Source organism: Epinephelus lanceolatus, chromosome 22 (assembly GCF_041903045.1).
Source record: "Epinephelus lanceolatus isolate andai-2023 chromosome 22, ASM4190304v1, whole genome shotgun sequence".
Taxonomy (NCBI): domain Eukaryota; kingdom Metazoa; phylum Chordata; class Actinopteri; order Perciformes; family Serranidae; genus Epinephelus; species Epinephelus lanceolatus.
This window is the reverse complement of record NC_135755.1, coordinates 27814612-27841295: the sequence shown is the minus strand read 5'-3', so window position 1 is coordinate 27841295 and position 26684 is coordinate 27814612. Positions and strand designations below refer to the sequence as shown.

Genomic DNA, 26684 nt, shown 5'->3' with positions numbered 1-26684 from the left:
CAATATAAAAAGTAATTAATTGACTGGTCACATTCCTCTCAAACAGACTTTATTCCAAAAACAAGTCTTTTATTACCCCCAGGTCATTGTCAAACAACAAAATGGATGTAATTATCATCTTCTAGCGAATATAAGTTAAATATAAATTAAGGTCATGTCACTTGTCAATTGTTAACAACAACAATGCAGCTTTGAGCTTTGTCACATCTACTGTCTTCAGAACTGGAGAAGCACTTGTACATCCAAAACCATGATGGTGCACGTGTGTCAGGAAAAAAAAGTCACATTTTCAGAATAAAATCCCACATCAGGCCAACATTTGATGGTGGCACTGGAACCAATCATAAAGAGAACTTATGTCCTATTTGAAGATCTAAAAGTTTAACACTACTGGTAACTTAATCTGCTTATTATTATAACATCAAACTATATGTGCACAGTTATGAAAGATCTGCAAGATGCACCACGTGTGATCTGCTGAAATTAAACTCTTGTTATCAGACAAGAAACAGAATAAAGGAGAGATATTCAACTTGGTGTTTCACAGGAGGAGAAGAGATGTACGAGACAATGCCATCACAGGAGTCAGGAACGGGGCTTCAGGGAATACTAATTCAGATGTCTAAGGACTGTTTGCAAGAATGGGCTCTCTACTGTAAATGTAGCACCAGTACCACCACAAAAAAAATGTTGGGATAAATTAAAAATAAACATATCTCACATCAAGTATATCACTCCTCACGAAACCTTATGAACTTGTGTTTCCATGTCTTGCTTGCTCAATAAGTACAGTAGACTATGTTAGGGGGTATATGCTAAAAAGGGGTGACTGTCTGTCAACATTGCGTCTGTCCACAGTGAGTCAATGACCCATCTATTTCCTCTCCTCTTACAGGAATGTTTGCACTAACTTTTGGAAACCTTTTAATGACCTGAAATACCATCCAAAAAGCAGATTTTGTAAACAAATGCATATAAGTCTTCTGGCATGTAAGAAGAGCTAATGTGAACATTTTGTGCACTCTGTATGGTACTCACATTAGCAGGGTTGAGGGTATTCAGGCATCCCCAGGATGACACACACTAAAACTGGATGCACTCAGGTTACTGTAGTGTAAGATGCTGCTGGATTAAAGCCCATACTGAATGGTATAAGGATGTATGTTGTGTCACTTCCACAGCTTTGTGAGGCTATCATGAATAGATTCAGCAGCTTGTTACTGTGTGCTGAAGGTACGTTTTGAGTATTTGTGGCAAGTTTGGACCAACATCATGCAAGGGTGTATTGTCCAATGGTCACACTGCAGTCACTCAAAATCACATCACAACATCCTTCGATGTACAGCCCAAAACACAACAAGCAAGTGGCTACAACACCTATACCTCTTGTCTCTCTGTTAATGCCAGTCTCTACGTGCTATTAAACCTCTCTTCTTCTTGTAACTTCTTCATTTTTCAATCCTTTCTTCTGTCAGTCCCCCTACATGGTAGATAGATACAGATGGATAAGCTTCTTCTTCTATTTTGGCTATCCACAACTCACAGTGTCTTCATGGTGCGACAGGACAACTGCTAGGCTAGTAAGACTTGTTGACGATCTGCTGTTGTCTACAGCTCGTTGGTCAGCTCGTCAGCAAATTCAGCCATGATGTCATGCACCCAGATGTCCCTTTCTTCCTGTGAAGTGTCAACCAGGAAGACCGTCAACTTCCTGTCCCACGCGTTAGTGGCTTCCTGTATGGCCTCCAGCTGTGCCACGAGTGGTTTCTTCTCCACATGGTTCCTGAAAACGATCGAAGCCTCCTCCGACCACTGCCTTGGCTTCAACCCTGTAAGGGAAACAGGTGTGAAGGTTAAGGTCAACTTCACGTTAATGATGAAATATTAACATTTAATGCTACATGAAATAAACACTAGATAGGCACTTTGCTTGCTGTGTGCATAACTATTCCAATGATGTTCTCACTGACTTTACACTGTGGGTCAGTGACAATACAATTATTTTACTGCCCTATAAGAATATAACATAATATTCATAGATACTATGTTATTGTTGTTATGTGAATTTTCATTTATTGTAAACTGCTCCGAACTTTTAAGTAGGTCTACCCCTATTTTTCCTCATTTATGATTGTTTGCCCTAAAAGGGGCTCATTTAGTAGACGACTGAGAGAAACTCAATCTCCTGACAGATGAATGGGTTTTATTTTCCACTGTGTCTCTAGCACAACCATTAGCACAGAGTGTTCTTCTCTCAGGCTCTTTTCATGGCTCAAGAATTAAAAAAAAACAAGTATTTGGAGCTCTGGTCTTCTTTTTTCATTAGATAATGGTTCTTGCAGGTACTGCACTGAACCACTTCACCATAGTTAAGCACTGGCACAGAATAAAATAGCAGGGACAGGTTGCACAAAACACCATTAGTTTTCTCCTTAAAGGAGAAGTCTGGTATTTTGCACTTTGAGCCCTATTTCTGGGTTGTTGAAGATGAAATAGAGTGGTCATTATCAAAATAGTGACGACTGCTCATTTTCAGAGAATTTGGCTTTCCCCTGCCTGGTTTAACAGTGCTGCCTATGGCCATGTGTGAACCTGTCCTAAAACCACCCTTAACATTCGTTTTCAAAGCCATGAAACTCACCGAGTGGTCAGTGGTGTTCGTTAATTTTCTGACATAAAAATCATTGCAAACTGTGGTTTCCACCCGTGTTTTCGCTATTGATCTCGATTGTGGAACTACTTTTTCCACTTCACCATAGTTAAGCACTGGCACCGAATAAAATAGCAGGGATGGGTTGCACAAAACACCATTAGTTTTCTCCTTAAAGGAGAAGTCTGGTATTTTGCACTTTGAGCCCCATTTCTGGGTTGTTGAAGATGAAATGAAGAGTAGTTTCTATCCGTGTTTTCGCTATTCATCTCGATTGTGGAACTACTTTTTCAGCAGCCTCACATCCGTAAACTTTGATCGATCATTTGACCCTGAAGCGTTATACACTCCAGCCCACTTGATGGCGATAAGGCTCCTTTACATAGGTGTTGCCAACCGGCAGGAAACCATTGCAATGTAATGGGAAAACAAACGTTTAGGATGGTTTTAGGACAGGTTCACACATGGCCATAGGCAGCAGTGTTAAGCCAGGCAGGGGAAAGCCAAAATTTCCCGAAAATGAGCAGTCGTCACTATTTTGGTCTTAGCCACTCTATTTCGTCATAAACAACCCAGAAATGGGGCTCAAAGTGCAAAATACCGGACTTCTCCTTTAAGGCTTAATTTCTCCTTGGCTAAGGGACTTACACAGTTGCACAGAAGCCCTTCGACGGTTTCATTAGTTAAGGAATAACTTAACTCACCTACTGCATTGTAAGAGATATTAGAGTAGCAAAAGTTTCCATGGAGATTGTCTGTGACGCTTGTGGCGCCTGTTATCATCTCACAAAGTTGCTTATAGTTAGATAGTGAAAAAATGGCAGAGGAAAAGAACCATATTGGTCAGAGGAGGAAAAGATCATACTACTATAGGAATACAATCATGGAAAGCACATCCTACAAAGTAAATTTGATCCCCATATACCAGAAAAGTATTGTAGGAAGGAATTGCAACAAGAATGAATTTAGTCAAACTATAATAAATAAATAGTATTAATCTGTGAGATATCAAGTAACTTCTGCTGGCATGTAAATGTACAGATTTTCCTTCTGATAGTAAGGTAGAAATATAAATTAGGAGCACATGGAAATACTCAAGTAAAGTCAGAATACCTGAAAACAATACTTATGTATGTCACTTTAGTAAATGTACTTCATAACATTCTACCCCAGCCATCAGACTCTGTTGTGGTGGAGCTCTGTATGGACTCCTTTCTACTCACCAGCCAGCTGAGCAGTGATTCCCTGGAACGGCAGCTGTCTGAACTCCTTTATCAGAGGCCTGAGCTGTGTGCAGCTGACCAGCTCATGTTTACCATAGTCCAGCTCATACACAGACACCAGCCCATTGGTCAGAACTCCCTTCACTAACACACGATGCCAGCTGAGAGAACAGAAAGAGGGAGAGCAGATATATTTAGGCAAAGCACAAGCTGTGACTGAATATCAAATACAGAGAGAAATGTGGCAGAAGGCACCACAAATACTCTGTGAAAATCAGAATAACTCACCTGTTCTCCACTTTAGCAGCGTATATCTGATTCTTCTCTATATTGACTGGTTTCTCCTCAGTTTTATTATAGTAGAGAATCATCTCTCCCATCAGCACCACCAGTTTGTACATATCTCTCCAAGGCTGCAGCACAAAGTGGCCTGGATGGCACGCCACTGATACGTAGACATCTATGTTGTTTCCTGAAAACAAAAAGACCTCTGTGTGAGGATGTTTTTCTATGCTACATTAAGGTCCAAAAATATTCCCACTATCTTTTTTACCTGCTGGGGGCAGCTCCAGTAACGGTGGCAGCTGGAGAGAGGATGACGGGGCTGATGGTGTCTCTGGTGGGCTGGTAGTGGTCGTGCTGCCTCCTCCACCTCCTTTGGGTCCTGACAGAGCCCTCCTGAGATGAGGCTTGGCTGGGACAGAGGCTGACGTTGGACTCCCATTAGTGTAGTCACTGGTGCTGGGAGTCTTGGAGGATAGAGTGGCTGTAGAGATCTTGCCAGGGCTGTAAAATAAAATTAATAGACAAGACATTAGGTGTATAAGATAAAACATACGTTGTAACTGAACATTAGCCAGACAGTGAACTGATAATACAAGCAAATATAAAAGGCGCAGAGACCTGTGGCTTGTCAGGAAAACATCTGGTTGCTGTTTGAAGAGGTCAGACTGAGCCATCTGATGGTTGAGGCTGCGGGCCGGGTCGTGGAAGTTCTTGTCGGTGAAAAGGTGGACATAGATGCAACGCTTGGTTTCATCTACCTTGGCAACCTAGGGGGAAAAGTCAAGGTGGGTGTGGAGGAAAATGAGGAAGAAAAACAGAGGGGCTGAACAAATGAAGGCATAATTTGAGTGATTTCTAATACAAATCATCATCACTTCCATATCATGATGACTATCATTGAAGAGGTAAGCATACCTTCATGCTACAGTCTGTGGTGTTGAGCACTTTCTCTCGAAGCCATTGGACAGCATCTGGAGTCCAAGATCCAACACTGACAGCCAGGTCTGCCAGACAGCATTTCACAGCCTAAACACAGGTTGCTAGAAGTCATTTTCTCAGATAAAGTGAAGGACTAGAGGGCGCTGACGAGAGTACATAGCAAAAAACATGATGTTCACACTTAAAAGACAGTGATGCTGACCTGTGGGGGGATCGCCATGAGGTCACGGAGAAACGGTGGTGGGATCTCTCTCAGCTCAAACACCTCGACAGAAGCCTGAACGCCCACATCAATGAACAGGATGTCCAGCACTCTGCTGCCGTGCAGGTTGGTGATCTTAAGATAGAAACACAGACGGGGAAGCCTCATATTTTTTACAGTTGTCAACAAAAGCCTAGATGACCACTGCAGTGAACAAAATAAACAAATCAGTTTCCAAGTGGTATATGGAGGTATACACTGTTATGCAATTGCTGTTAGATTTTCTGCCAATTTCAAATTATGTCTCTCTGGCGTACCTGTTTGACAAGACTACTGTCATCAGTACATCTCACATTTAAAGGAGCCATTGTTACAAAATCTAAATCATGATACACTTGTTAGTTTTGTAAATCAATAATGTTGTTTACATAGCCAGGTAGTGAGACTTCTGCCTTTTAGAACTTATTTTACAGCAACATCTTAAAAGCACAATTCAAAAATACTTATTTCTCATTATAGCTGTAGTGGTCAGTCTAGATTGTTTTGGTGTGAGTTGCAGAGTGTTGAAGATATCGGCTGTAGAGATGTCTGCCTTCTCTCCAATATAATGGAACTAGATGGCACGCAGCTTGTGGTGCTCAAAGCATGCATGCATTTGAAAAACTCAGCAGCAATGTCTCTTTCCAGAAATCATCACCTGTTACTCAAGATAATGCACTGACCTTGTTGTGAACAGTTTCGTGTGGGAACTATTTTCTCTCCACCAAAGTACACTTGCCAACCGTATCACCATCACAGAAAGAAGCGTGCATTTACTCATGGACGAGAAGTTCGTGTTCGTGACAGTGCGAGACGTAAACTTCAATGGTGTCCACCTCGACTGAGCTTGGTGCTTTGAGCACCACAAGCTAAGTGCCATCTAGTTCCATCATGGAAAAGGCAGACATCTCTACTGCTGATAACTCCAACACACAAAACAGTCTAAACTGATAAATAGTACTACAGGTAAGAGGAAAAACTTATATTTTTGATTTGGGGATGAACTGTCCCTTTAGCAATAGAGGAGAAGGGAGTGTGTGCATGGAATAATGCCATAATTTGGATGGTAATAGACTTCGTAAAATCTTTCTTTTTGATCTCTATTCTTATGGTAACTAAACCTGCTGCTATTGTGCAATCATGACTTTATTCCTATTGTCAGGCCAACATCAATCAGATGTGGATTTATTTCACAGTCTTTGCTGTGGTGAACAGTGTAATCTTACCTCTACGCGAGACCATTTGCCTTTGTAGCGAGCCAGACATCCTTTCCCACAGAAGGGTCTGGATACCAGGAACTCTGATGTTACCTGGAACAAAAAATATGTTCCATCAAGACACCAGTATCATCAGATTATTGCAAAATCTGACAGTACTTCCTCTGGGTTGGTGAGGTTATTGAGTACGTGTAACTGCTGCTTTATAACTGCAATAAAATGATACTGTAAAAGCTCACACAAACATTTCACAGGTCCACCCAGTCTGCTGCAAATGTACACTGCAATGACATCAAAGATGAGGACTTTAGATCTGTGGTTACTTGAAATGGGAAGGGGGTGTTGTCAGTGTTTAAAGAAATTAGGATGAAGTATGAATTAGAATTATGAGTGGTTGATTTATTCCTGAAGGAGTGATGTTTCCATCTTACTCAGGTGATTGATGACACCAAAGTTACCAATAACAGCAGAGGGGGTTACCCTAACAGATAAAAAATATACATTTTGCTGGTCCCAATTATGGATTACCAAATCTGGGTATTCAATTTTCAAAGTTATTCTCTGAACTTCGTTCTGACTAGAAAAACAAAACCAGACCATCCGGTTTGTTACAGGCTGTGGAAATCATATGTATGAAGAATGTAATGAAAATGTCAAGTGTAAATATTTTATCATTTCTCTACATGCCTGATGACTTCATATATGCTCTCTGGAATTCCAAGAAGTCTCTAGCCATCATGAAACACAATACCAGACTCCACACTGTGTTTCCCGAAACACTGACGTAAAGCATTACTGAGCTGCAACTATGAGCTTTAAAGGACAGCAGTGGCACACCTAGAAAAAGCATCAGCTCCACTGTGCTGCTAACAGATTAAGTGGCTTGGCAAGATTATCAACCTTAATCTCAATCTGTCCACAACTCTGTTTGAAAGAAGCAGCACAACACAAATACATTCACAAAAGGCTTGTGTGAGTCTTAGTCTGCTCTGTTTACTTCCTGTGAATATGGCACCTGACTAAACATGCTGGAATGACATATATACATCATAATGGACACATATGTAAGCACACAACAAGGAAGGTTGATATTTTTCTCTTATCATTTCCATCCAGGAATATGCAGCACATCATGTATGTTCCATTAAGAAAAAGTAATTCTATATTGATAAAAACAAATGCAGAAATATGCTAAAAAAATGGTGTGCCTGCTAAATTTATAAAATGGTAACATGTATAGCTATAGAAAAGAAGTCTAAGATGTGCAGAACCTAGAGAAGCAAATTAAATGGGCTGTCAAATGCTTTGAAGTCTGGAATAAGTACACAGGAGTAGTTCCAGACCAAGAGTGGGTCTTTAGGTCTTTCATGAAATTACTACATTTTGTAGGGGTGTTCCATCCTTTGTAACCCTCCTCCTACAAGAACAATGGCTCTTACAGTAAATGTCATGATCACAGTAATTCACTGCCAGGTCTCTATCTCTCTACAAATGACGTTCTCCTTCCATCCTGTGTATTGATGTATGTGTAATTATACTAATTGAAGCATAATGAATATAATGATTTAATGATGTTAAAGGTTAAGGTTGATGTTATACTATATTTTTCTTTTTATTTTTCTTATATTCCATGATAAGACCAAATTCAGCAACATTCTTTCAAACTTCCCCACCATGTCTTTGGGACCACACCCATTAATTTCTACTGAAGATATACATTTTCAAAAAGCTGGTCAAAAATATGTAGCTTTATCCTTAATAAAGGAAGAGTCATTCCTTAACAGCTGGACATTGCATGCACTTTTTAAACAAGAGCAAATAGTGCATTTGTCTGGGACTATTTTCTGCAGTAGATTACTACACATAAAAAGTATTTATGTATAGTATATACAGCACCAGGACCATGAATGTGGCATAAATTAATATGCCAATGTTAACTGTAATGAGAGACCTTGTAGCCTTGTGTAACGATGTAACTCCTTGATGTGTTTTAAATGTTCTTGTCAAAATGTAAATAAAGAATAAACAATTCTACAGTTTCACTGAGACAACAAATGTAACATGGTGTTAACCTGTGAGTGGAAGTATGTCTCGATATTCTCCAGTATCTCATTCAGCTTTGCAAGGCCTCTGGAGGGCAGCTGACAGTAGATGGTCCCATCTGAGCAGACGCTTCTGACAGTCACGTTCATATAAGCGCTGTTCACCTGAGGAGAGCCAGGGATAAGAGTTTAATGTGTCACACACACACCCGCTGACCCAACTATGTACAGTACAGGCCAAAAGTTTGGACACACCTTCTCATTCAATGCGTTTTCTTTATTTTCATGACTATTTACATTGTAGATTCTCACTGAAGGCATCAAAACTATGAATGAACACATGTGGAGTTATGTACTTAACAAAAAAAGGTGAAATAACTGAAAACATGTTTTATATTCTAGTTTCTTCAAAATAGCCACCCTTTGCTCTGATTACTGCTTTGCACACTCTTGGCATTCTCTCCATGAGCTTCAAGAGCTAGTCACCTGAAATGGTTTTCCAACAGTCTTGAAGGAGTTCCCAGAGGTGTTTAGCACTTGTTGGCCCCTTTGCCTTCACTCTGCGGTCCAGCTCACCCCAAACCATCTCGATTGGGTTCAGGTCCGGTGACTGTGGAGGCCAGGTCATCTGCCGCAGCACTCCATCACTCTCCTTCTTGGTCAAATAGCCCTTACACAGCTTGGAGGTGTGTTTGGGGTCATTGTCCTGTTGAAAAATAAATGATCGTCCAACTAAACGCAAACCAGATGGGATGGCATGTCGCTGCAGGATGCTGTGGTAGCCATGCTGGTTCAGTGTGCCTTCAATTTTGAATAAATCCCCAACAGTGTCACCAGCAAAACACCCCCACACCATCACACCTCCTCCTCCATGCTTCACAGTGGGAACCAGGCATGTGGAATCCATCCGTTCACCTTTTCTGCGTCTCACAAAGACACGGCGGTTGGAACCAAAGATCTCAAATTTGGACTCATCAGACCAAAGCACAAATTTCCACTGGTCTAATGTCCATTCCTTGTGTTTCTTGGCCCAAACAAATCTCTTCTGCTTGTTGCCTCTCCTTAGCAGTGGTTTCCTAGCAGCTATTTGACCATGAAGGCCTGATTCGCGCAGTCTCCTCTTAACAGTTGTTCTAGAGATGGGTCTGCTGCTAGAACTCTGTGTGGCATTCATCTGGTCTCTGATCTGAGCTGCTGTTAACTTGCCATTTCTGAGGCTGGTGACTCGGATGAACTTATCCGAACGTTTCGTTGTAGCACTTGATGGTTTTTGCGACTCCACTTGGGGACACATTTAAAGTTTTTGCAATTTTCCGGACTGACTGACCTTCATTTCTTAAAGTAATGATGGCCACTCGTTTTTCTTTAGTTAGCTGATTGGTTCTTGCCATAATATGAATTTTAACAGTTGTCCAATAGGGCTGTCGGCTGTGTATTAACCTGACTTCTGCACAACACAACTGATGGTCCCAACCCCATTGATAAAGCAAGAAATTCCACTAATTAACCCTGATAAGGCACACCTGTGAAGTGGAAACCATTTCAGGTGACTACCTCTTGAAGCTCATCGAGAGAATGCCAAGAGTGTGCAAAGCAGTAATCAGAGCAAAGGGTAGCTATTTTGAAGAAACTAGAATATAAAACATGTTTTCAGTTATTTCACCTTTTTTTGTTAAGTACATAACTCCACGTGTTCATTCATAGTTTTGATGCCTTCAGTGAGAATCTACAATGTAAATAGTCATGAAAATAAAGAAAACGCATTGAATGAGAAGGTGTGTCCAAACTTTTGGCCTGTACTGTACATAGACAAACTCTCCTGTACCTGTAACGGGCTGGCTAGCGTCTTGTCCTGCAGGGCTTTCATGCAGGCGGCATTGATGTTGACATCATCATCCTGCGACGTGTCATACAGGACGACAAGAGGGGTCTGCCCTCTCTCTAGGATCTCAGCCAATAGGATCTTTCCACTTGCCATTGTCTCAAACTTCTTCAGCACGGCAGGCTCCTGGCAGAATGGCTCCAGGCCTGGATACACACACACACACACACAAATAGTTAATAAATTTTAACTAGTTGGGGAAAATAGAAGGGTGAAACAAGTAGGACAAAACAAGAAAGTGTTTTTTCAGGCTCACCTGCCAGTTTACACTTGGTCGCCTGAAAAGGCAGCTGGAAAAACTTCTCATGCAGCTCAAACACTTTGGTTTTGCTGATCACCTCTGAGAAGCCATGATCCACGTAGTACACCTACAAACCAAAAGACAGGAAATACTGATACTTCCTCATGTGTCAAAAGCCCACAGTCCACTTGACAACCTTCCACATATCTTTCGCAATCATCCTCTGCTTTCCAGGAAACCTTTGATCCTCTGAGTTCAGACAGATTTCTCCATTTGTCTTGGATCCATTACTTGGCCTTCAGTAACTACTGCCCTTAGTTATTTTCTTGACTTCTCACCTTGACCTTGTCGGCCATGACCTCACAGACTTGTGCCCTCAGAATCTCCTCCTCTTCCTCTGCCCTGACAGCAACAAGTTGGCCTGAGGATGGCGATGACAGAGGGGTTGGACTGCTTTGGTTCAGGCCATAAAACTCCCTCATTTCATCCTCCATGGACTCCTGTGCCTGGGAGTAACCCTCACCAATATACCTGAAAGAGGAGAAGAGACAGACAGTGAAGGATTTATGAACTGGAGGGTCTTACAGCACATTTGCACATACACTTCTCTCCTACCTGAGTATAACTCCATTGGTGTTGGTGGCCTCCACCACTAACACAGAGGGGTACTCCTCTTTGGGGATCTGCAGAGAAGGCACTGCGTGGTTACTGAGCCTCCTCCCCAGTTCCTGCCTCACCCTCAGCTCCTCCTCACTGGCCGAGGAATTTCTCCTATTACAGTTCTCATCTTCTCCTCCTCCATCTCCACTGCTGCTCCTCCTGTACAAGATGGCCCTCTTGGGGTTGTCAGGCATCGGGTAGTCGATGGTGCAGATGTCAGAGAGGAGGTGTAGGTTCTCCAGGACATGTCCAGGCAGTTTGAACTTAAATAGATAAAATTAAATGTAATAAATCATAAAGTGTACCCAGCTCCTAAATTTGGTAATGTGACTAATATAAAAGTGTTTCAAAATGTTACTGACTTTGTAGGTGTCCTGGAAGAGCTTGGGAAGCGCGTGGGCCCACAGGCCGTTGGAGTACTTCACCAGCAGCTCCTCCAGTTTCAGCTTCAGGTCGGGGCTGAGGGTGGCGGGGGAGGAGGGAGGGCTAGGGGACGAGGAGGACGATGGAGGAGTCTGAGGAGAGCGAGAACCAGAGCGAGTCGGATGGGTGCTGGGGGGTCTCTGCTGGGCGGGGGACTGCATGGGTTTGTCTCCTGGGGTGTTTGAAGATGGGACAGGGGCAGTGGTGGAGTTTGGTTTTAGGATGGGCGGAGGGGAGGATGTGGTGGTCTGTTCCTTGGCAGGGTACAGTAGCAGCTCTGATGGGTTACTGCTGCAGGTTTTCTCCACCTAGGAGAATAAATGTAAAGGAGTTATTATGAAAGCATTTATTATTCATTATACAGACTGATATAATTGCCAGTGAGCTGCTTAACATGTACAATATATGATATCACAACCAATGCAAAGTAAATTGTACAAGACAAAAAAATAATTCTGTATATTTGATTCCATAAATAATTATTTGTGATTATTCTTTGAAAACAAAAATGCATCTTATAATAATAAAATATAACAAATAACTACAGTAACATAAGGAATGCATACAGTGCATATGTGCGTCCAGGTCTCCAGGTCTTTGATGGCCTCAGTAGGCATGTCCTGTTTGTACAGTTCTCTGTAGATCTGAGGCAGCTTCGACACCCAGAACCCGTTACTATACTTCCCCAGGATCTCCCTGATGCGACCCTGGACCTGCTGAGGGTTGTAGGGCTTTCCTTTCCCCGAGCCGAGGCTCTCGTTCAGATTCATGGGTGCTGGGGAAAAAACAGAGAGAAAGGGACATTAGGCATACACATGCTTGCAATTACGGCTTTGATCATTTTGCCCCTGGAACTTATGGGTTGCATGGCATGCTTTTCCCAAAAACAAAGGCTCTTGAGTTTTTAGAAATGGATGATTTGAACCAAAAAGAAGAATGATAATGAGAGATCTTCACAACCAAAGTCATGCTTCCTTTTGCCCCTGGTTTTGTCTTTTGATGGACTGGAACTTGTCTTTTGGTTTAAATGAGCTAGAAATGAAGACGAGGAAACAACAGAGAGACACCAACCCACTAACCTTCAGGCTACTTTTTCCTTTAATAAAACTTTAACTGTTAAAGTGGTCAAACTGTCAAAAGTCCACTGAAACATGTTGTTTGCAAGTGTCAATGTCTGGGCCTGAAAAATAAGGCCAACACCGAAGTGCCAAAAACTGCAGTTTCTGAAATGGCCACCTGCTGCTAGCTTCAAAAGCAAGTCGATCCCCCCCAGACTCCCATGTTTTCTGTACTTTACAGAATAAATAAACATGTTTACATCCTGGGAGGGGGGTTTATATAACTCAACTGTTTGCATTTTATTAAGGCTTAAAGTTGTGCATAATTAGGAGCGTAGCTGCTTTGAGTGAGAGGTGGATGCCACCACCACGACAACGTTTGTTTGGTAACTTAACCATGACATGACCCCAGGGTCACCGAGTATAGACTTAGCCTTAGCTGTCTTATTTCAGTGTATTTTTAGTTCATTTTAATGTTTTGGTCGGCTAAAAAAGACAGGTTGTAATTAAAGACCCTCTAAGAAGTCAGACGTTCAGAAATATATTTTGATTTTATGTTGTGAGCCTGTTCTTTGCTAGCAAAAATTAGCATGAGCATTATCACCCAGCAAACAATAGTCGTGATTTAAACGTATTGGCCATATTTAGCTCTGATTTAGTCTAGCTACATGTAACCCAAATCTAGCCGATTTAATTTTGAAATTGATTAAATGTAATTTTCGCCATTGCAGATGGCGTGCGGTATGATATTCAATCACATATGGAGAGTCAACAGTAATTAAAATATGTTTATCTCCATTTTTTGGACATGGTCTCTACATAGCCGTATAATTGATGATGTCTACACTTTGGCTATGGTTAGATGTCTACCAAATATTCACTGACAGCCCAAATTCAGCCGTGATTTAGCCTAGACGTCAGGTGTTCATGTAGACGGCTATTAGACGTTTTTTAAACCAAAAAATGCTTGCTGGGCACAGTTGACCATAGCCATAAACACACTGTGCTAATCAAGCCAGAAGCTAGCATCAGTGTTAGCTCCACCCTCTTGTCCATGTATGGTCACTTCTGGCTCCAAAAAGGAGGTCAGAGGTCTCAATAAACATCATTTCCTCCTCACTCAGGGATGTCTCTTAACATACAGGAAGCACAGGCTCTTAAACCAGTCAGAATCAAACATTAACAGTCTCTTCTGACTGTAGGGGCCTCAAATAAACATCTGAAATTGCTTGAGTTTTCAACACACGTTCCTCAAAGCTACGCAGTTTATTACATTCTAGTGCATTTCCCCAGGCTATACCCATGGTATCCCCTCTTCAAACAGGCAACATGGCAACAACACATTCTTAGTAAAGGAGGTGCAGAGGAGGGAGGCTGACACAGAGAACACAGCCCCTGGACAGTTGATTTACTTGAATGTTCTTTAAAAAAACTCATTAGGAACCTCAGAGAGCCCACTGAGATAGGGTTGCTGTTTGTTTGCTTGACACATCACAAAACTGTGAAGGTCTGTAAGAGACGTGATTTGATATTTTAGCACAAGACAACACAGCATGACACTGGAAAATGGATTTTTGCTTTGTTGAATCCTAAATGTCCTCCGGTAATGGTTAGAGCAGCTGGCCAGCATTTGAAATGCCCGAAGCTATGTACAGGTCTGGGCTACATTTCTATTCATTTAGAGGACAAAAACCTACACAAAATGTATTTTTAGCGTAATAACAAGCAGCCTGTCCTACTTACGACCGGTCTGTTGGGAGTTTCTGGAAAGGTGAGCATGCACCTCCTTCTGAAACCGTGATGGGAGGGTCATCCTCTTGTCTGACCTGGACACAAGAGAAAAGAACAAGGAGGAGCATTACTTTCTATGGGCTCCATGAGAGAGGACAATTGTGAAAAAGACTGATTGGAAATGACCTTTTTTTTTTCTCTTCTTTGAACCTTCAAAAGCTAAAATATTTTCCATTCATATTGTTTGTGAGTAGTTTAAAAAAAATCACTTCTGACTTCAGTTTTGAGGCTTGGCTAGGCATGACTCTGTGCTGCGTGTCTGTTCTTTAATCTCCCATTGGGCAAAGCACATTCTGAGATGTGAGGACTCTAGTAACATCTCAAAGTCTAACCAGATAACCTGATTAAGTTAAGTGCAAAACAGAGTCTTTTTCTGGTTTGTCCTCAGTAACAGGACCTATTAATCAAACTGTCTTCATCCCCCACAAGTGTAGAACAATGGGTTGTGACATACAGCACACTGGATACTGCATTGCACTGTAGATGCTACTCCTCAGACGCAGTCAGCAACAAACTGAGAATGCATTAAAAGACTTCTACACTGTATAAAATACATCATTCTCTTTTTGTACACATTGCTGAACTTTATCGTGTAGGTCAATCTTTTCTTTCTCTCCACCCCTCCAATATCTTCTTCATCCAATCCTTATCATGCCTGCTGTACAGTAACTGCTTTGTTTAAACATTCCTCCTAAGTCTCCTGACTCAGCCTGTCTATCCCCTTCTTGTCTCTCTCTTCTGTCACAACTCCTGACTCACCCTGGTACATAGCTAATAATGGAAGCAAGAAATCAATAAACAGAGCAGAGCTATTTACTTTGTGACCCTAAATGGCTGTGAGAGGATTTGAAGGGCTTTAGTACCTCATACATAGATCCCAGAACATAAAATCAGCAATCAGCGCACTCCATTGACCTAAATTAGTTTTTCTTTGTGGCTGGTGAAGGTAGTGAAAAAAAATGAGAGCAAGGATCAGTCATCACTGGTGATTCTCTGGAATGAACACAAAAGCACTGCTGCTTTAAGAGACACACATTAGTTTACTTAAAGTTAAGGCTTCAGTTAATCACTCTCTGAAGGAAAGCCAATAACCAAATTGGCTTCATAATGTTATTTTTGTCCAGTAGAATAAATGCTGAGGTGTCGACCGGTAGCAGTGGGGAGGAATTTCTCTATTGGAGGCCAATTTCCATACCAACACTGCAACTTTTACAAGTACAAACGAGTTGCAAAGCAATGATATTTAAGTTGGCACAAGCAGTGCCTGTCAGTTAAAGTTATTCTAAGTGGTTAAATCAAAATGGTCATTAATTTTGGTAGTCTAAGTCCTTACTGGCAGAATAACAAGGACAATTCTCCTCTGGTCTTCAGCCAAGAGACATTGACGAAGAAGTCGTCTTTAAACCATATCTACTGTGCATTTCCATGACAACGGGGCAAACTACATCTGCAGGGGAAGATCGTGTGATACGATCGAACCCCCCTTAACAGCTGCTGAGTTGACTTTGTGGTGATGTTGTTTCTAGTCCAAGTTGAAGATTGTGGTTGAAGTGTTTTCTGGAGCCTGCTACACTGTACTTTAATTTTGATTATGCTTCAATAATTGTACATTTATTGACAAATGAACCTGTTGCTTGAACTTGAATGTCAGGATTTCAAGAGTCAACTAAGAGCTACCCAGCCTGTTGCACAACCTCATCATCATATTTTCTCTCCCCAGACAGAGTCAGCATTTTCTTCTGCATACACAAAACTCTCCTATCCAGGCACAGACTGGCCTCCTAGACTAATTTCTCCTGTGTTTCTATTTACATAAAATAATCAAAAATTGTATCATGTTGTTTTTTTAATTTGTTTGTTTGCTGAATCTACCTCTAGTACTGCCAGGCATCCCATAGTATACCTGCAGGCACACACACACACACACACACTCACACACAAATGATGATGACGCTGGCCTGCCAGCGCACTGTCCAATGGAAGATCTAGAGGAATACAGAGAGATGTGCTGATTCACTCTGTGTCGGTTTAGAAGCGTTAATCTACCAGAGAATAGAGCGGGGATTAGAAAGGGCTCACGTTCCCCCTGCTCTGGGCTCGTGTCCCCTGCCAACACATCAGGCTTCCCACCCTGCCGCCCCATTGTGCTGCGGAGGGCCAGCGGCACACTGGACACCCGTGGTGACACTAACAGAGGACTGATGTCAGTTGTTTTCACAGAGCCGGACGAACAGAGCCATGGATGGATGGAAGTGAGAGAGCCAGTCAATGAGCTGGATTAATCTTGGTTCACTGTTTAAGCAATGCAGATAGATAATATCTCGCAATGCTTCTAGATGACTTCTTCAGTAACAACAAACCATGTTTTTAAGTCAATTCAGGTCACATTAAATGACAGTAGATCTCTGAGGCCAAAGTCTAAATAAGTAAGTTGAAATAAGTATTGTTTTAAAAGGGAAAAGCAGATTTGGGCCAATTACCAGAAAAGGGGGATCAAAATATAACAAACAATTTACAACTAAATCCACAGAGAGTGTAAGAAAGAGAAGGGAAAATGATTGGGAGCAAAGTGAATAATTAAAATGAGGCAAACATCTAGTTGAGCAGGCAAAGAGAAAGGGGGGAAAAGGAAAAGTGATGGGAGGAAAGATACAGACAGAGTCAGACAGAGAGAGAAGCAGAATAATCTAGAGAGCACATCATCAGCCCAGTGCTGAATAAGCAGCAGCAGGGAGGCAGTTTGCACTCAGAAACCAACCAGAGTTCAACCAGCCCCCATTCACCAGCAGCCTATTCTGATTCAGCTCAGACCACACAGGTGGGAGGAGAGGAGGGGGGGGGCAGACAGGGAGAAAGAGAAGGGGAGAGAAAGAAAGAAAGAATGGGGGACATGTAAGATTGATTTTCATTGCATTTTGGCTGTATTTTGGACTGGATGGTGGAGAGTGACAAGAAACGATAAGAAAGTGATTAAACGTGTAATTCATCACTAAAATATTTTAGAAATATTAAAGAAATGTATTTCTATCATCTTAGCCAGTTCAAAGAATTTTGAAAGCATGTAGCACTGCAGAGTGAATCCACAGGAAATGGTCTGGCATGAGATCTAGCTTCTCTGCGCACATTGGTCATTTGCACATTCCTTTACTTGGATTCCCCAAGCAGTATGGAAGCCAGGTTGGTGACTTCCACATGTAATTGTGCTATAAAATCCCACAAATATGTGGAGAGATGTGAGCTAAAGTTGTCTTTCCATACTAAAGACCTGCAACAAATCAGATCTTAAATGCAACATTCATATTTTGTTGTAGACTTGTCCCAAACAACATAAAACATTCAAATTAAGTGAACTATCAGTGTCCAACTGATCACATGTAATTATTCCTAACATTTCCCTTGACTCACTTCTCTGCAGGTGTGTTTCCTTTCCTGCTGGGTGTGTTCTGATTGGACATCTTGTTCGGATGCGCCCCAGTCTTGCCCTCAGACTGGCCATCCCTCATGTCCCTTGCCTGTCTAAAGTCTCCATGTCCCGCCCCTCGGCTGCCGCCTCCTCCTCTGCCCCCGCCTCTGCTGCGGTGGTTGGGCTGCCTCAGAGAGGTTTGAGGTTTGGCTGTGCAGAGAAAGAGAAAGCAAACAGGAGAAGTAAAACTATTGACCACACACACACACACACACGCCCTGACTCAGCTTAACTTGATGCTGAGACAGGGCACCGTGTCTGTCTGGAGGGCACAGTGTCACAGATAGTTCAATAACACAGTGGGTCTGATGAGTAACATCATAGCCAGAAAGCAGTGACAACACAATATCACAAATGTAAAATGACATCTTTTCAAGAAGTTGAGAAAACTCTCCCATGGCTTCATTCTTGGATTTGTCTGTTAAATTCATTGGATTGTGTAATAAACGGGTGGGGAAGATCAAAGAAACACGCCTATTTGCTTTGAACGTTAGATGACAAAATCAATACCACTCCCATGTCACTGTATTATCCATGGAGCTAGAACAGGGGGTTGATTAGCTTTGCTTAGCTTAGCATAAAAACAGAACACACAGGGAAAACATGTCATCTACCAGCACCCCTAAAGCTCAGTGATCAACTCGCTGGGGAAGAGAGGGAAAACCAGCAAACGCTTCAGGAAGAAGTTAGCTTCTGCACGTTATTCCCTGTAAAACTACAACATGTCATGTTTGCAATATTGTTTGTTTTCAGATTAAGCAAACAAGATTAAACATGTTGATTACTGACCTGTAGAAGTGCTGGTATGCATATATTTTAATTCTGGAGACAGCCAGGCTCTTGTTTGTTTCCAGTCTTTATGACAAATATAGGATTTAAGCCTATGCACAGTACCATTTCGGTAACGTCTCTGGTTTTCAATGACATTGCACTAGCTCTGGATAACAAAATGCCTCATGCTGCTCTGTTTTACAGACTTGTCTAAGGCATTCAATACTGTTGACCATTTATTACATTTAAGAAAAAATTCTCGTATTAGTTTTGATTCTGTCAGTTGCCTATATGGTTTAAAAACCACCTGCCTAATTGATTACGCTGTAAAAATGGGTGATGTCCATTCTGATTTTATACATACTAATAAAGGTGTTCCACAGGGTTCAGTGTTAGGTCCAATGCTGTTCCTAATTTACATAAATGATATGTCTTTGTTACTGCTCAGCATCATTTAAAATTAAGGTCTACATCAAATGATTCCCTGAGTCTTAAATAAAGGTTTGATGATGACGTTGATGAAATCAAGATAACTAACGTTTGCTCAGCTGTAGTTGCTCAGTAGACATACAGACTTGAGTGGTATTGATCTTCTCATCAAACTCTCTACAGGGAGGCCAATAAGTGTATTTGCAAAAATTATTGAAAAAAAAAAAAAATCTTACTTAGAAATGCTAAAACACTTAAAAATACCTATTAGCAACCTTCTAAATGGGCCCTAATTCTATTATGTGTTACAATGATTGCAATCAATAGTTGGAGGGAATGGAATTCAGGAGCCTGTGGTTGCACTAGCAACATTTAAGGTGAATTAAAGTATGTGTGTAAATATGAAGTGGGTTTCTGCTGGAAAAGAGCATACTATATAATATACCATACCAATAGTGCTGTAAACTTACACTCTGAATAAATAAAAATTATGTTGTTTTGAAAACTTTTTCAATGCTTGTTGAATGATTGATTTTTGTTAACAATTCTCTCCTCAGTTTAAGGCTGGTGACATCACTACTAGCAGAGAAAAGTCCATTTAACACTGAGCAGCAGGATTATTTTAGCATGACTAAAAAACCCAGTCACTGTAATCTGTGATAGTCACTGTATGTCCGGTAAAAATGCCCCAAAGTCAGAGTGCAATGATCCTAACTCACCCCCTCATCACCTCACTGTTACATCATTCAAGCACAGCATGACCAGCATGACATCACATTCCTACTAACTGACATCACCAGTACATCCTGTTGAGCATAACCCTTAGTCATTTCCACTCCCACACTCCTCTCTCCTTTTCAGGTCTCCCTCCTACTGTCTCTTCTTTTATCTTCACTTGTTTCTTCATTCCTCTTTTTTCCTCAGCGACATCTAGAACTTTCTCCTGCTTTCTCATGCTCATTGTTCCTGCTGAATCTCATTAAATCTTTCCAGTGACAAAACACAACAAGCAGCTTCATCAGCCCACGTCTTCAAAAGTCACCAATAGGCAATTTCGATGTCTAAATCTAATTCTTTTCTGTCTGAGTGGATGTGCTGTTTATACTCTATGAGCTATTGGCAGTTAATCAATTAATCAATCAGCCAATTAATGAATCAATATAACTTCCAGACGCATACACATTACAGGAACTCAGCGGTCGCACGCGCAGGCAGGTGCAAGCTTAAATCCACATGCAAATATAGGCAAGGACAAGCATACACACTCAGAGCAGACGCCGCGTCACCTCACCAGCATGGACACACAGTCCCTGGTCTGTCTCTGCCTGAATATCAATATCCTGGTGAGGTGGTGGAGGAGAGAATGAGAGAGAGATGAAGAGGTTGAGTCAGCTGCTCTTCGCTTGCAGCTGAATCTCAGCCGCTATAGGCTGCATTAGCCTCAAATCTCAACACCCCACCCCACTCTCTCCCTCTCTCTGACTCCCTCCTTCCCTGTCATCTGTCCACCCCCTCCCTCTTTCCCACTTCACCATCCCTTTGCTTGTCTTTTCCTCCGACACTCTCTCTCTCTCTCTCTCTCTCTCTCTGCCTCCTCTCTCCTCTTCTCCCTCTCCTCCCTGCACTACCACCTCCCACTTCCTCCTCTGACTCTCTGAGTATGGTCTGCGGCATCACAGTGTAGCGGAGGTGTATGCGCTAAAAAGGAATCTGTGTACATGTGTCTGTATGTGTGTGTGTGTGTGTGTGTGTGTGCATGTGTTTGTGAGATTGCATGTCTGCATATTTGCAGGTCCAGTAGTTTTTACGAGTCTGTTCATAGAGCAAATAAAGTCTGCAAAAGATGAAAAAAGGTTCAGAGTTATGTGTGGATATACAGTAATACTGCATGTGAGCTCTCTGTGCATATATAAACCTGAGACACCTGTGCAGCTCTAAACATTGTGTGTCTGCTTTAGTGTGATATTCTTAGTTCCGACGGAGATGCAGGTCTCCACAGAGCAACAGTTAAAACAGGCCAGTCATTCATCAACAAACCGTCTGGTTGCAGCACAAAAAGCATTTGCTAATGTTGCATTGTCACAGTACTGATACAGACACTGGATACTTTCTAGTTTTCTCTTACTGCAGCACTGCTGCACTGTAGCACCAGCCCAAAGAGGAGTCTGGAAAAGGTTTACAAATATTCAAGAAACTAAGTGGTTGTTATGGATTGAGAGGAGCTAAATAGATATTTCCAGGCTGCAGCTTACTGGGACTGAATTAGTTTTATTAGTCTAATATTTTAATGTATAAACATGTGGTAAGTTAAGGCCCAAACAAAACTGCTCTGTCATAATCAATATGCAGACAAGAGTATTTTAAACTGCAAAGATACATAGTTAGTGGCCCACCTGTGAAATCCAGACCTATGGTCATTTAGTATATAGAGTATGTACATTAAATAACCTACACGTACATATCATTTTGTGATTTTATTCCTGGCAGTGTGGAGAAGGCTTTGAAAGCGAATTTAGCATGTTAGAAAATAAAATGTAAGGATAATAGTAGAAATTAAATTAGAGACTATGAGACTATTTTGTGTTCTGGCATTTTTTTTTCTTGGGAAAGGGGGCTGTAGACTAATGGCCTCAGTATTTCTTAAGCCCTGGCTATGGCGCTGACTGGGACTGCTAATAGCCAGTGGAAATAAGCACTCACAACATGTAGTCAACAAGTTCCAATGTCCTCTCATGGTTTCTGCATTTCTGAATCACTACAGCAACTTTCTAACCTACTCAAACTAGTTGGCAAAAGATGGCAATCCAAACATTTTGAATAGAAGCAAAAATAGTGACTGAAAATTACTGGTTAAGATTTCATCATAATTTCATAACTTTAAAAAATATATTTTTCTATATTTACAATAACAGGACAAAGGGGAAGTCGCTAGGCATTTTGTGTCACACCACATGTACTTTATATCAGTGCTGATATTAATCCAGAGTTCTCTTTGCTATGCTGTCAAACATGTTTTGAATGGTGCAGCCACACTCATTCACATTTGGAGAACATTCAAGTCCTGTATAAACATGTATTGTTCTATTCCAGTGTGGATACACACAATGGTCCAACACACACAAGACACCCAACACCAGTTTGTCTTGCAGAGCAGCTAAAGTGCTACAGTGCTAACCACTGAGCTGCAGAGCTGCCAGACCATTTGTGACTCTATCCTTGCACGTCGATATTTATTTGCACTTCTTAAATCAAAAATACGAATTACTGATTGAGTCTACTTCTGCTGTGGACATTTGAAAATCAAAAGTAAAACTACAAGCTTTCAAAGATGAGGCATTTTTAATCATCTTAAATTAGCTTTAAGACACACACTATACAGCAGATGTTACATGTATACTCCTTACATTTTAGCAGTAATTATAATGACATTTAATCAATACCTAACTGATTTAAGGCCATCTTGTGATTTGGGAAACATCTGTGTAATTGGATAGAGCTAAATGTGTGTTCTCAAGAAAGAGGCTGACAAAAGGGAAAGCCTATAAGATTACAGGTGGTATGTGCAGTGAAACTGGATAATAGTTTGTTGAATACTGTAATGGTAATGCTGTTAGATCCTAAACTATTGCCTTGCCAATTTGGTTTCTCCCTATATCACTGAATATATTTGCTTGCTGTCTCTCATAAAGAAACTGTGAGATCCAATGTGCACAAAGGCAACCATGTGATGTTTTTCAAACCCTCCACAAACCGATTTAAATTAGACTTCATACCTTTGATTAAAATAGTTGAGTGACCAGCCCAAAGCTTTGCATGCAAAAGAATGTTTGAATGAAGTTCCATGTAATAGATAACATATACACTTATCGAACTGACAGTTATTTTTAAGATCAGCAAGAGAAAATGGCTGTGTAGTTGTGTTGATGTTTGCAAGTGCCCCAAAATGGCGGTCTAAAATCTTACCATTGAGGACAAGTGGGGCAGCCGGTTTGACCCTCATCTGAGTGTTAACCAGGTGGGGTCGGCCTGTCTTCTTGGAGCTGCGCTGACGAGCCACCACTTTAGCTAAATGGGCCGTCTCATTGGCTCCTGAGGCAAAACACACCGTCTGTAGAGAGAGAGGAGGAGACAGAGAGATATTAATAAGAGATTCAAAACAAGGCTGAGCAAGTTATTACCCACTATTAACACCCAGGTGTGCATCTTATCCTCATTATGCACACGTACTTTGGATACAGTGGGGTATGGGCTGCTCTTACACAAATATTTTAGCCACAGACTGCCAACATCCCACAGAGAAGATAATGTGAGCATCTAAAGGGAAGTCACTGTAGAGGAATTAGATTATAGTAGCTCTTACAATAACAACCCACTGAGAACTGACTTGCTGTCATCAGCCTTTGAAATTAATCTGAGACTGAATCATTTTAGGCTATATGAGATTGTTTTTCCCCCTAAATACTAGACTAGATAGATATAGATATGTAATAGCATGAGGAAAATAAATCCTACATATCTACCCTGCACACAAACCATACTACAACAGCCACACACACACTCACAAACCTCTCCAGAGCGGCTGCGCTCCGTGCGGACTACAGAGGGCATGCTGGCAAGCAGTGCATCCAGGTGGTTGTGTCCCATCTGTTTGTACGGTATCTGCTCCCCGGTCAGCTCTTTGTACTCCGACTGCAGACGGGACAGTGACACTCCGCCTTTGTTGGCCTGGAGGACGGCCCGCAGCATCTTCTTCACCAGCTCCACGTCAGCCATCTGAAAAATAAAAAAAATAAATGAACAAATAGAGAAGACCTATGCAGAAATAGTTGAAGGGTGTAAATGGAGATGGTTCTACATCTGCCATCTGAAAGGAATTCAGTGGGACCAATCCATAGGACTACAGTTATGACAAACTCATTTTTGGTTTTCCCTGAGCCATTTAAGGCAGGATGTTAGTCTGAGAGTGACTGCTGATGATGATGCAAGCCCATTCAAAATTGCAATAGTCTGCACATAGTCAGTTAATTCCATGGACCAATGGCTGACTTGTTAGGCCAGTTTTTATTAATTGGTGATGAAATGTCCAAAGCAAATAGTGTATTTCAGTCAGGAAAAAACCCTGTTACAGTCTGATTAAGTGGATTACAAATGTTAGTTTAAAATTTTTTAATGAAGATTGTTTTCATACTATCAAATGGGTATTTTTTAGTCATAGTATATGACCAAAAAAGCATCTACCCCATCTACTTTTCTAATGGGGAAGGCAGTCTAATTTCCAATTACCATTCCACTGTTCTGTCTAATAAGCAATTACTAAATGATGATTTAACTTATTCTGAGATAACATGTCTTTTAAAGCCACACACCATTACTGTAGCCCCATAGAGACATTTTGGTAAAGGACTTTAGGTTCAAGATGTTATTAATTTCCCCTGGTGTGCAGCCTCTTACATTCCATCTCCCTGCAGAAAAACACAGTCCACTGTCAGCTGTCTGCAGCCAGACAAAACAGCCCTAAACAGGAATTTACAAAATTCTTCAAAGTTCAAACCTGAGCCTTTGTGATCTTTGTGAAAAGTGTAAATACGACTACATCTCTGCACTTAAACAAGTATTCAGTTTGATAGAGAATTCCGGACGCTCGCGGATGTGGAGACACACCCTCAACAAAAGGCAGCTTTAACTTTCAGCAGAGAGGTCTGTCCAGCAACACTGTATTTTTTAACGAGTGTCCATCCTATAATCGCCCTCTAAAATTGCGACATTTTTAAAATTTCATGGATAATGTCTGGTATTTCTGGTGTGCTCAGCTGACACGCAGGAATGCACGCACCGCAGGAAGAGTCATCAATTTTGCATGCCGTATTTGTATTATTTTTGGAAAGACGCCCTTAAATGTAATAGCACTGTATCTTCTTTCTGGACTTCTGTCTTAAGTGTAAGCCTTCGACTGAAGAGTTCAGAAATATATTCCACCCCGGGCTTAGATAATACCATGATAAAGAAAGGGGTGAAAAAAGAAGCACTGTAAACAAGTGTGATGAACTTGTCAGATTTAACCTTCTCGTCATAGAGAAAATGTTTCGGCACAAGATGAGTTTCGGCCACTTGTTGATGATGGCCACTTTCTGCAGCGCAGGCAGCAGACGGGACAGAGAAACTATGAATGACGTAACTCGTCACACTTCGACTCCACACCCTCATCGAGACCAAACTATTTTGAATAAGTTTTCCTTTCTCTTTTCGATTTCTACACAAAACTCTACTTAAATAGTCATGATAGGGTGAAAGACGCCAATAGAATGCACCAGACCCTGTATGCGCTTAGCTCAGGCACCCATAATGCGCGTAATATCGAGTTAAATCCTCCTGCCACCTCCGGCGGATCGACAAGTTAGCTAAAAAAAGACCGGAAGCGCACAGATGTTGCCTTCATAATAAAACTACCGAACATCGTATCCCCTCACACGTGAATCGCGCCTGCTACTATTTTGAAAGCCACTATCGGAAGTACACGTTTGTGTCCTAGCTAGCTTGCTAGCTTTAGAGCCATCCCAGCCGGGAATATCGAAAGAGGCAAAACAAACACCCGACAAAACTTTGCCACGACTGAGTGTTATAAAAGTCCGTGTAAGTGAAAGTAAGAGCTACAAAAATCATTCTACCTTGCTCTAAACAGACGGGATGGTGAAGGCAGGACCTGGTCCAGTCGCTGTCAGTGCTGTCACCGCCACGGGGCTGAGCTGCGGCCGAAGCACTGTCCTCGGGGTGTCTGCCAGCCGGTCCAGGCACAGCCTCTCCTCCGCCACCTGATTGGTCGGCTGTGCATGGGCTTCTGGCTAATTACATGTCAATATATTCATCCGAGGACACATCTCCTGTCCTATCCAGCCCTAACGAGCAGCAGCAAGTCACAAATCCTCACATTTGAGAAGCTGGGAGTCAGCGTTCAGCTTTTTTGTTTGAGAAAAATGATAACAGATTATCGAAGAAGTTGGCAATACATTTTGTCAACCAACCAAAAAAAAATTCTAATACATGTTTTATTTTTGATTTGTTTGTTTATTGTTTCATACTTGACAAAAAATGAAAACGTATTATGAATTTATTCAGCCCATTTATTTGTTTATTTATTTCCCATTATTATTCCATTATATTAGTTTAACTCACTTTTCCAAATAATGCATAAGCAATATTGATTAAGCATCATATTGTGTTACTTTTACCCTTGCCTCTCATCAGCTGTCTTGCTTTAAACACCGCTTTTGCCCATATTTGACTTAAAATTTCAAACCAACAACTATTGGATTGCTTAGGGTGTGTCATCCTCTATTGAGTACTTTTTTACATAATTGTGCATAAAGTTGTG

At 41.4% G+C, this 26684-nt stretch overlaps 1 protein-coding gene across 3 annotated transcripts; it reads right to left on the bottom strand.

Annotated features, from left to right (window-relative positions):
* Nucleotides 1-32: 32 nt before the first annotated feature.
* tdrd7b (tudor domain containing 7 b) lies at nucleotides 33-26138 on the bottom strand. 3 transcript variants are annotated; one of them, XM_033610130.2, is made up of 20 exons: nucleotides 25981-26138; nucleotides 23882-24088; nucleotides 23279-23423; nucleotides 18058-18265; nucleotides 14605-14687; nucleotides 12370-12578; nucleotides 11743-12111; nucleotides 11336-11643; nucleotides 11059-11251; nucleotides 10736-10847; nucleotides 10423-10625; nucleotides 8628-8762; nucleotides 6565-6648; nucleotides 5300-5434; nucleotides 5074-5184; nucleotides 4777-4925; nucleotides 4427-4659; nucleotides 4162-4345; nucleotides 3874-4034; nucleotides 33-1829 (listed from the first exon to the last, which is right to left on the bottom strand). In XM_033610130.2, exons 2-20 carry the CDS (start codon nucleotides 24086-24088, stop codon nucleotides 1609-1611), a joined length of 3450 nt encoding a protein of 1149 aa, XP_033466021.2. In that variant the 5' UTR covers nucleotides 25981-26138; the 3' UTR covers nucleotides 33-1608. The 3 variants fall into 3 exon arrangements, with proteins under 3 accessions (XP_033466021.2, XP_033466022.1, XP_033466023.1); XM_033610131.2 differs by lacking the exons at nucleotides 23279-23423; nucleotides 23882-24088; nucleotides 25981-26138 and adding an exon at nucleotides 20607-20753; XM_033610132.2 differs by lacking the exons at nucleotides 23279-23423; nucleotides 23882-24088; nucleotides 25981-26138 and adding an exon at nucleotides 20581-20742.
* Nucleotides 26139-26684: the final 546 nt, after the last annotated feature.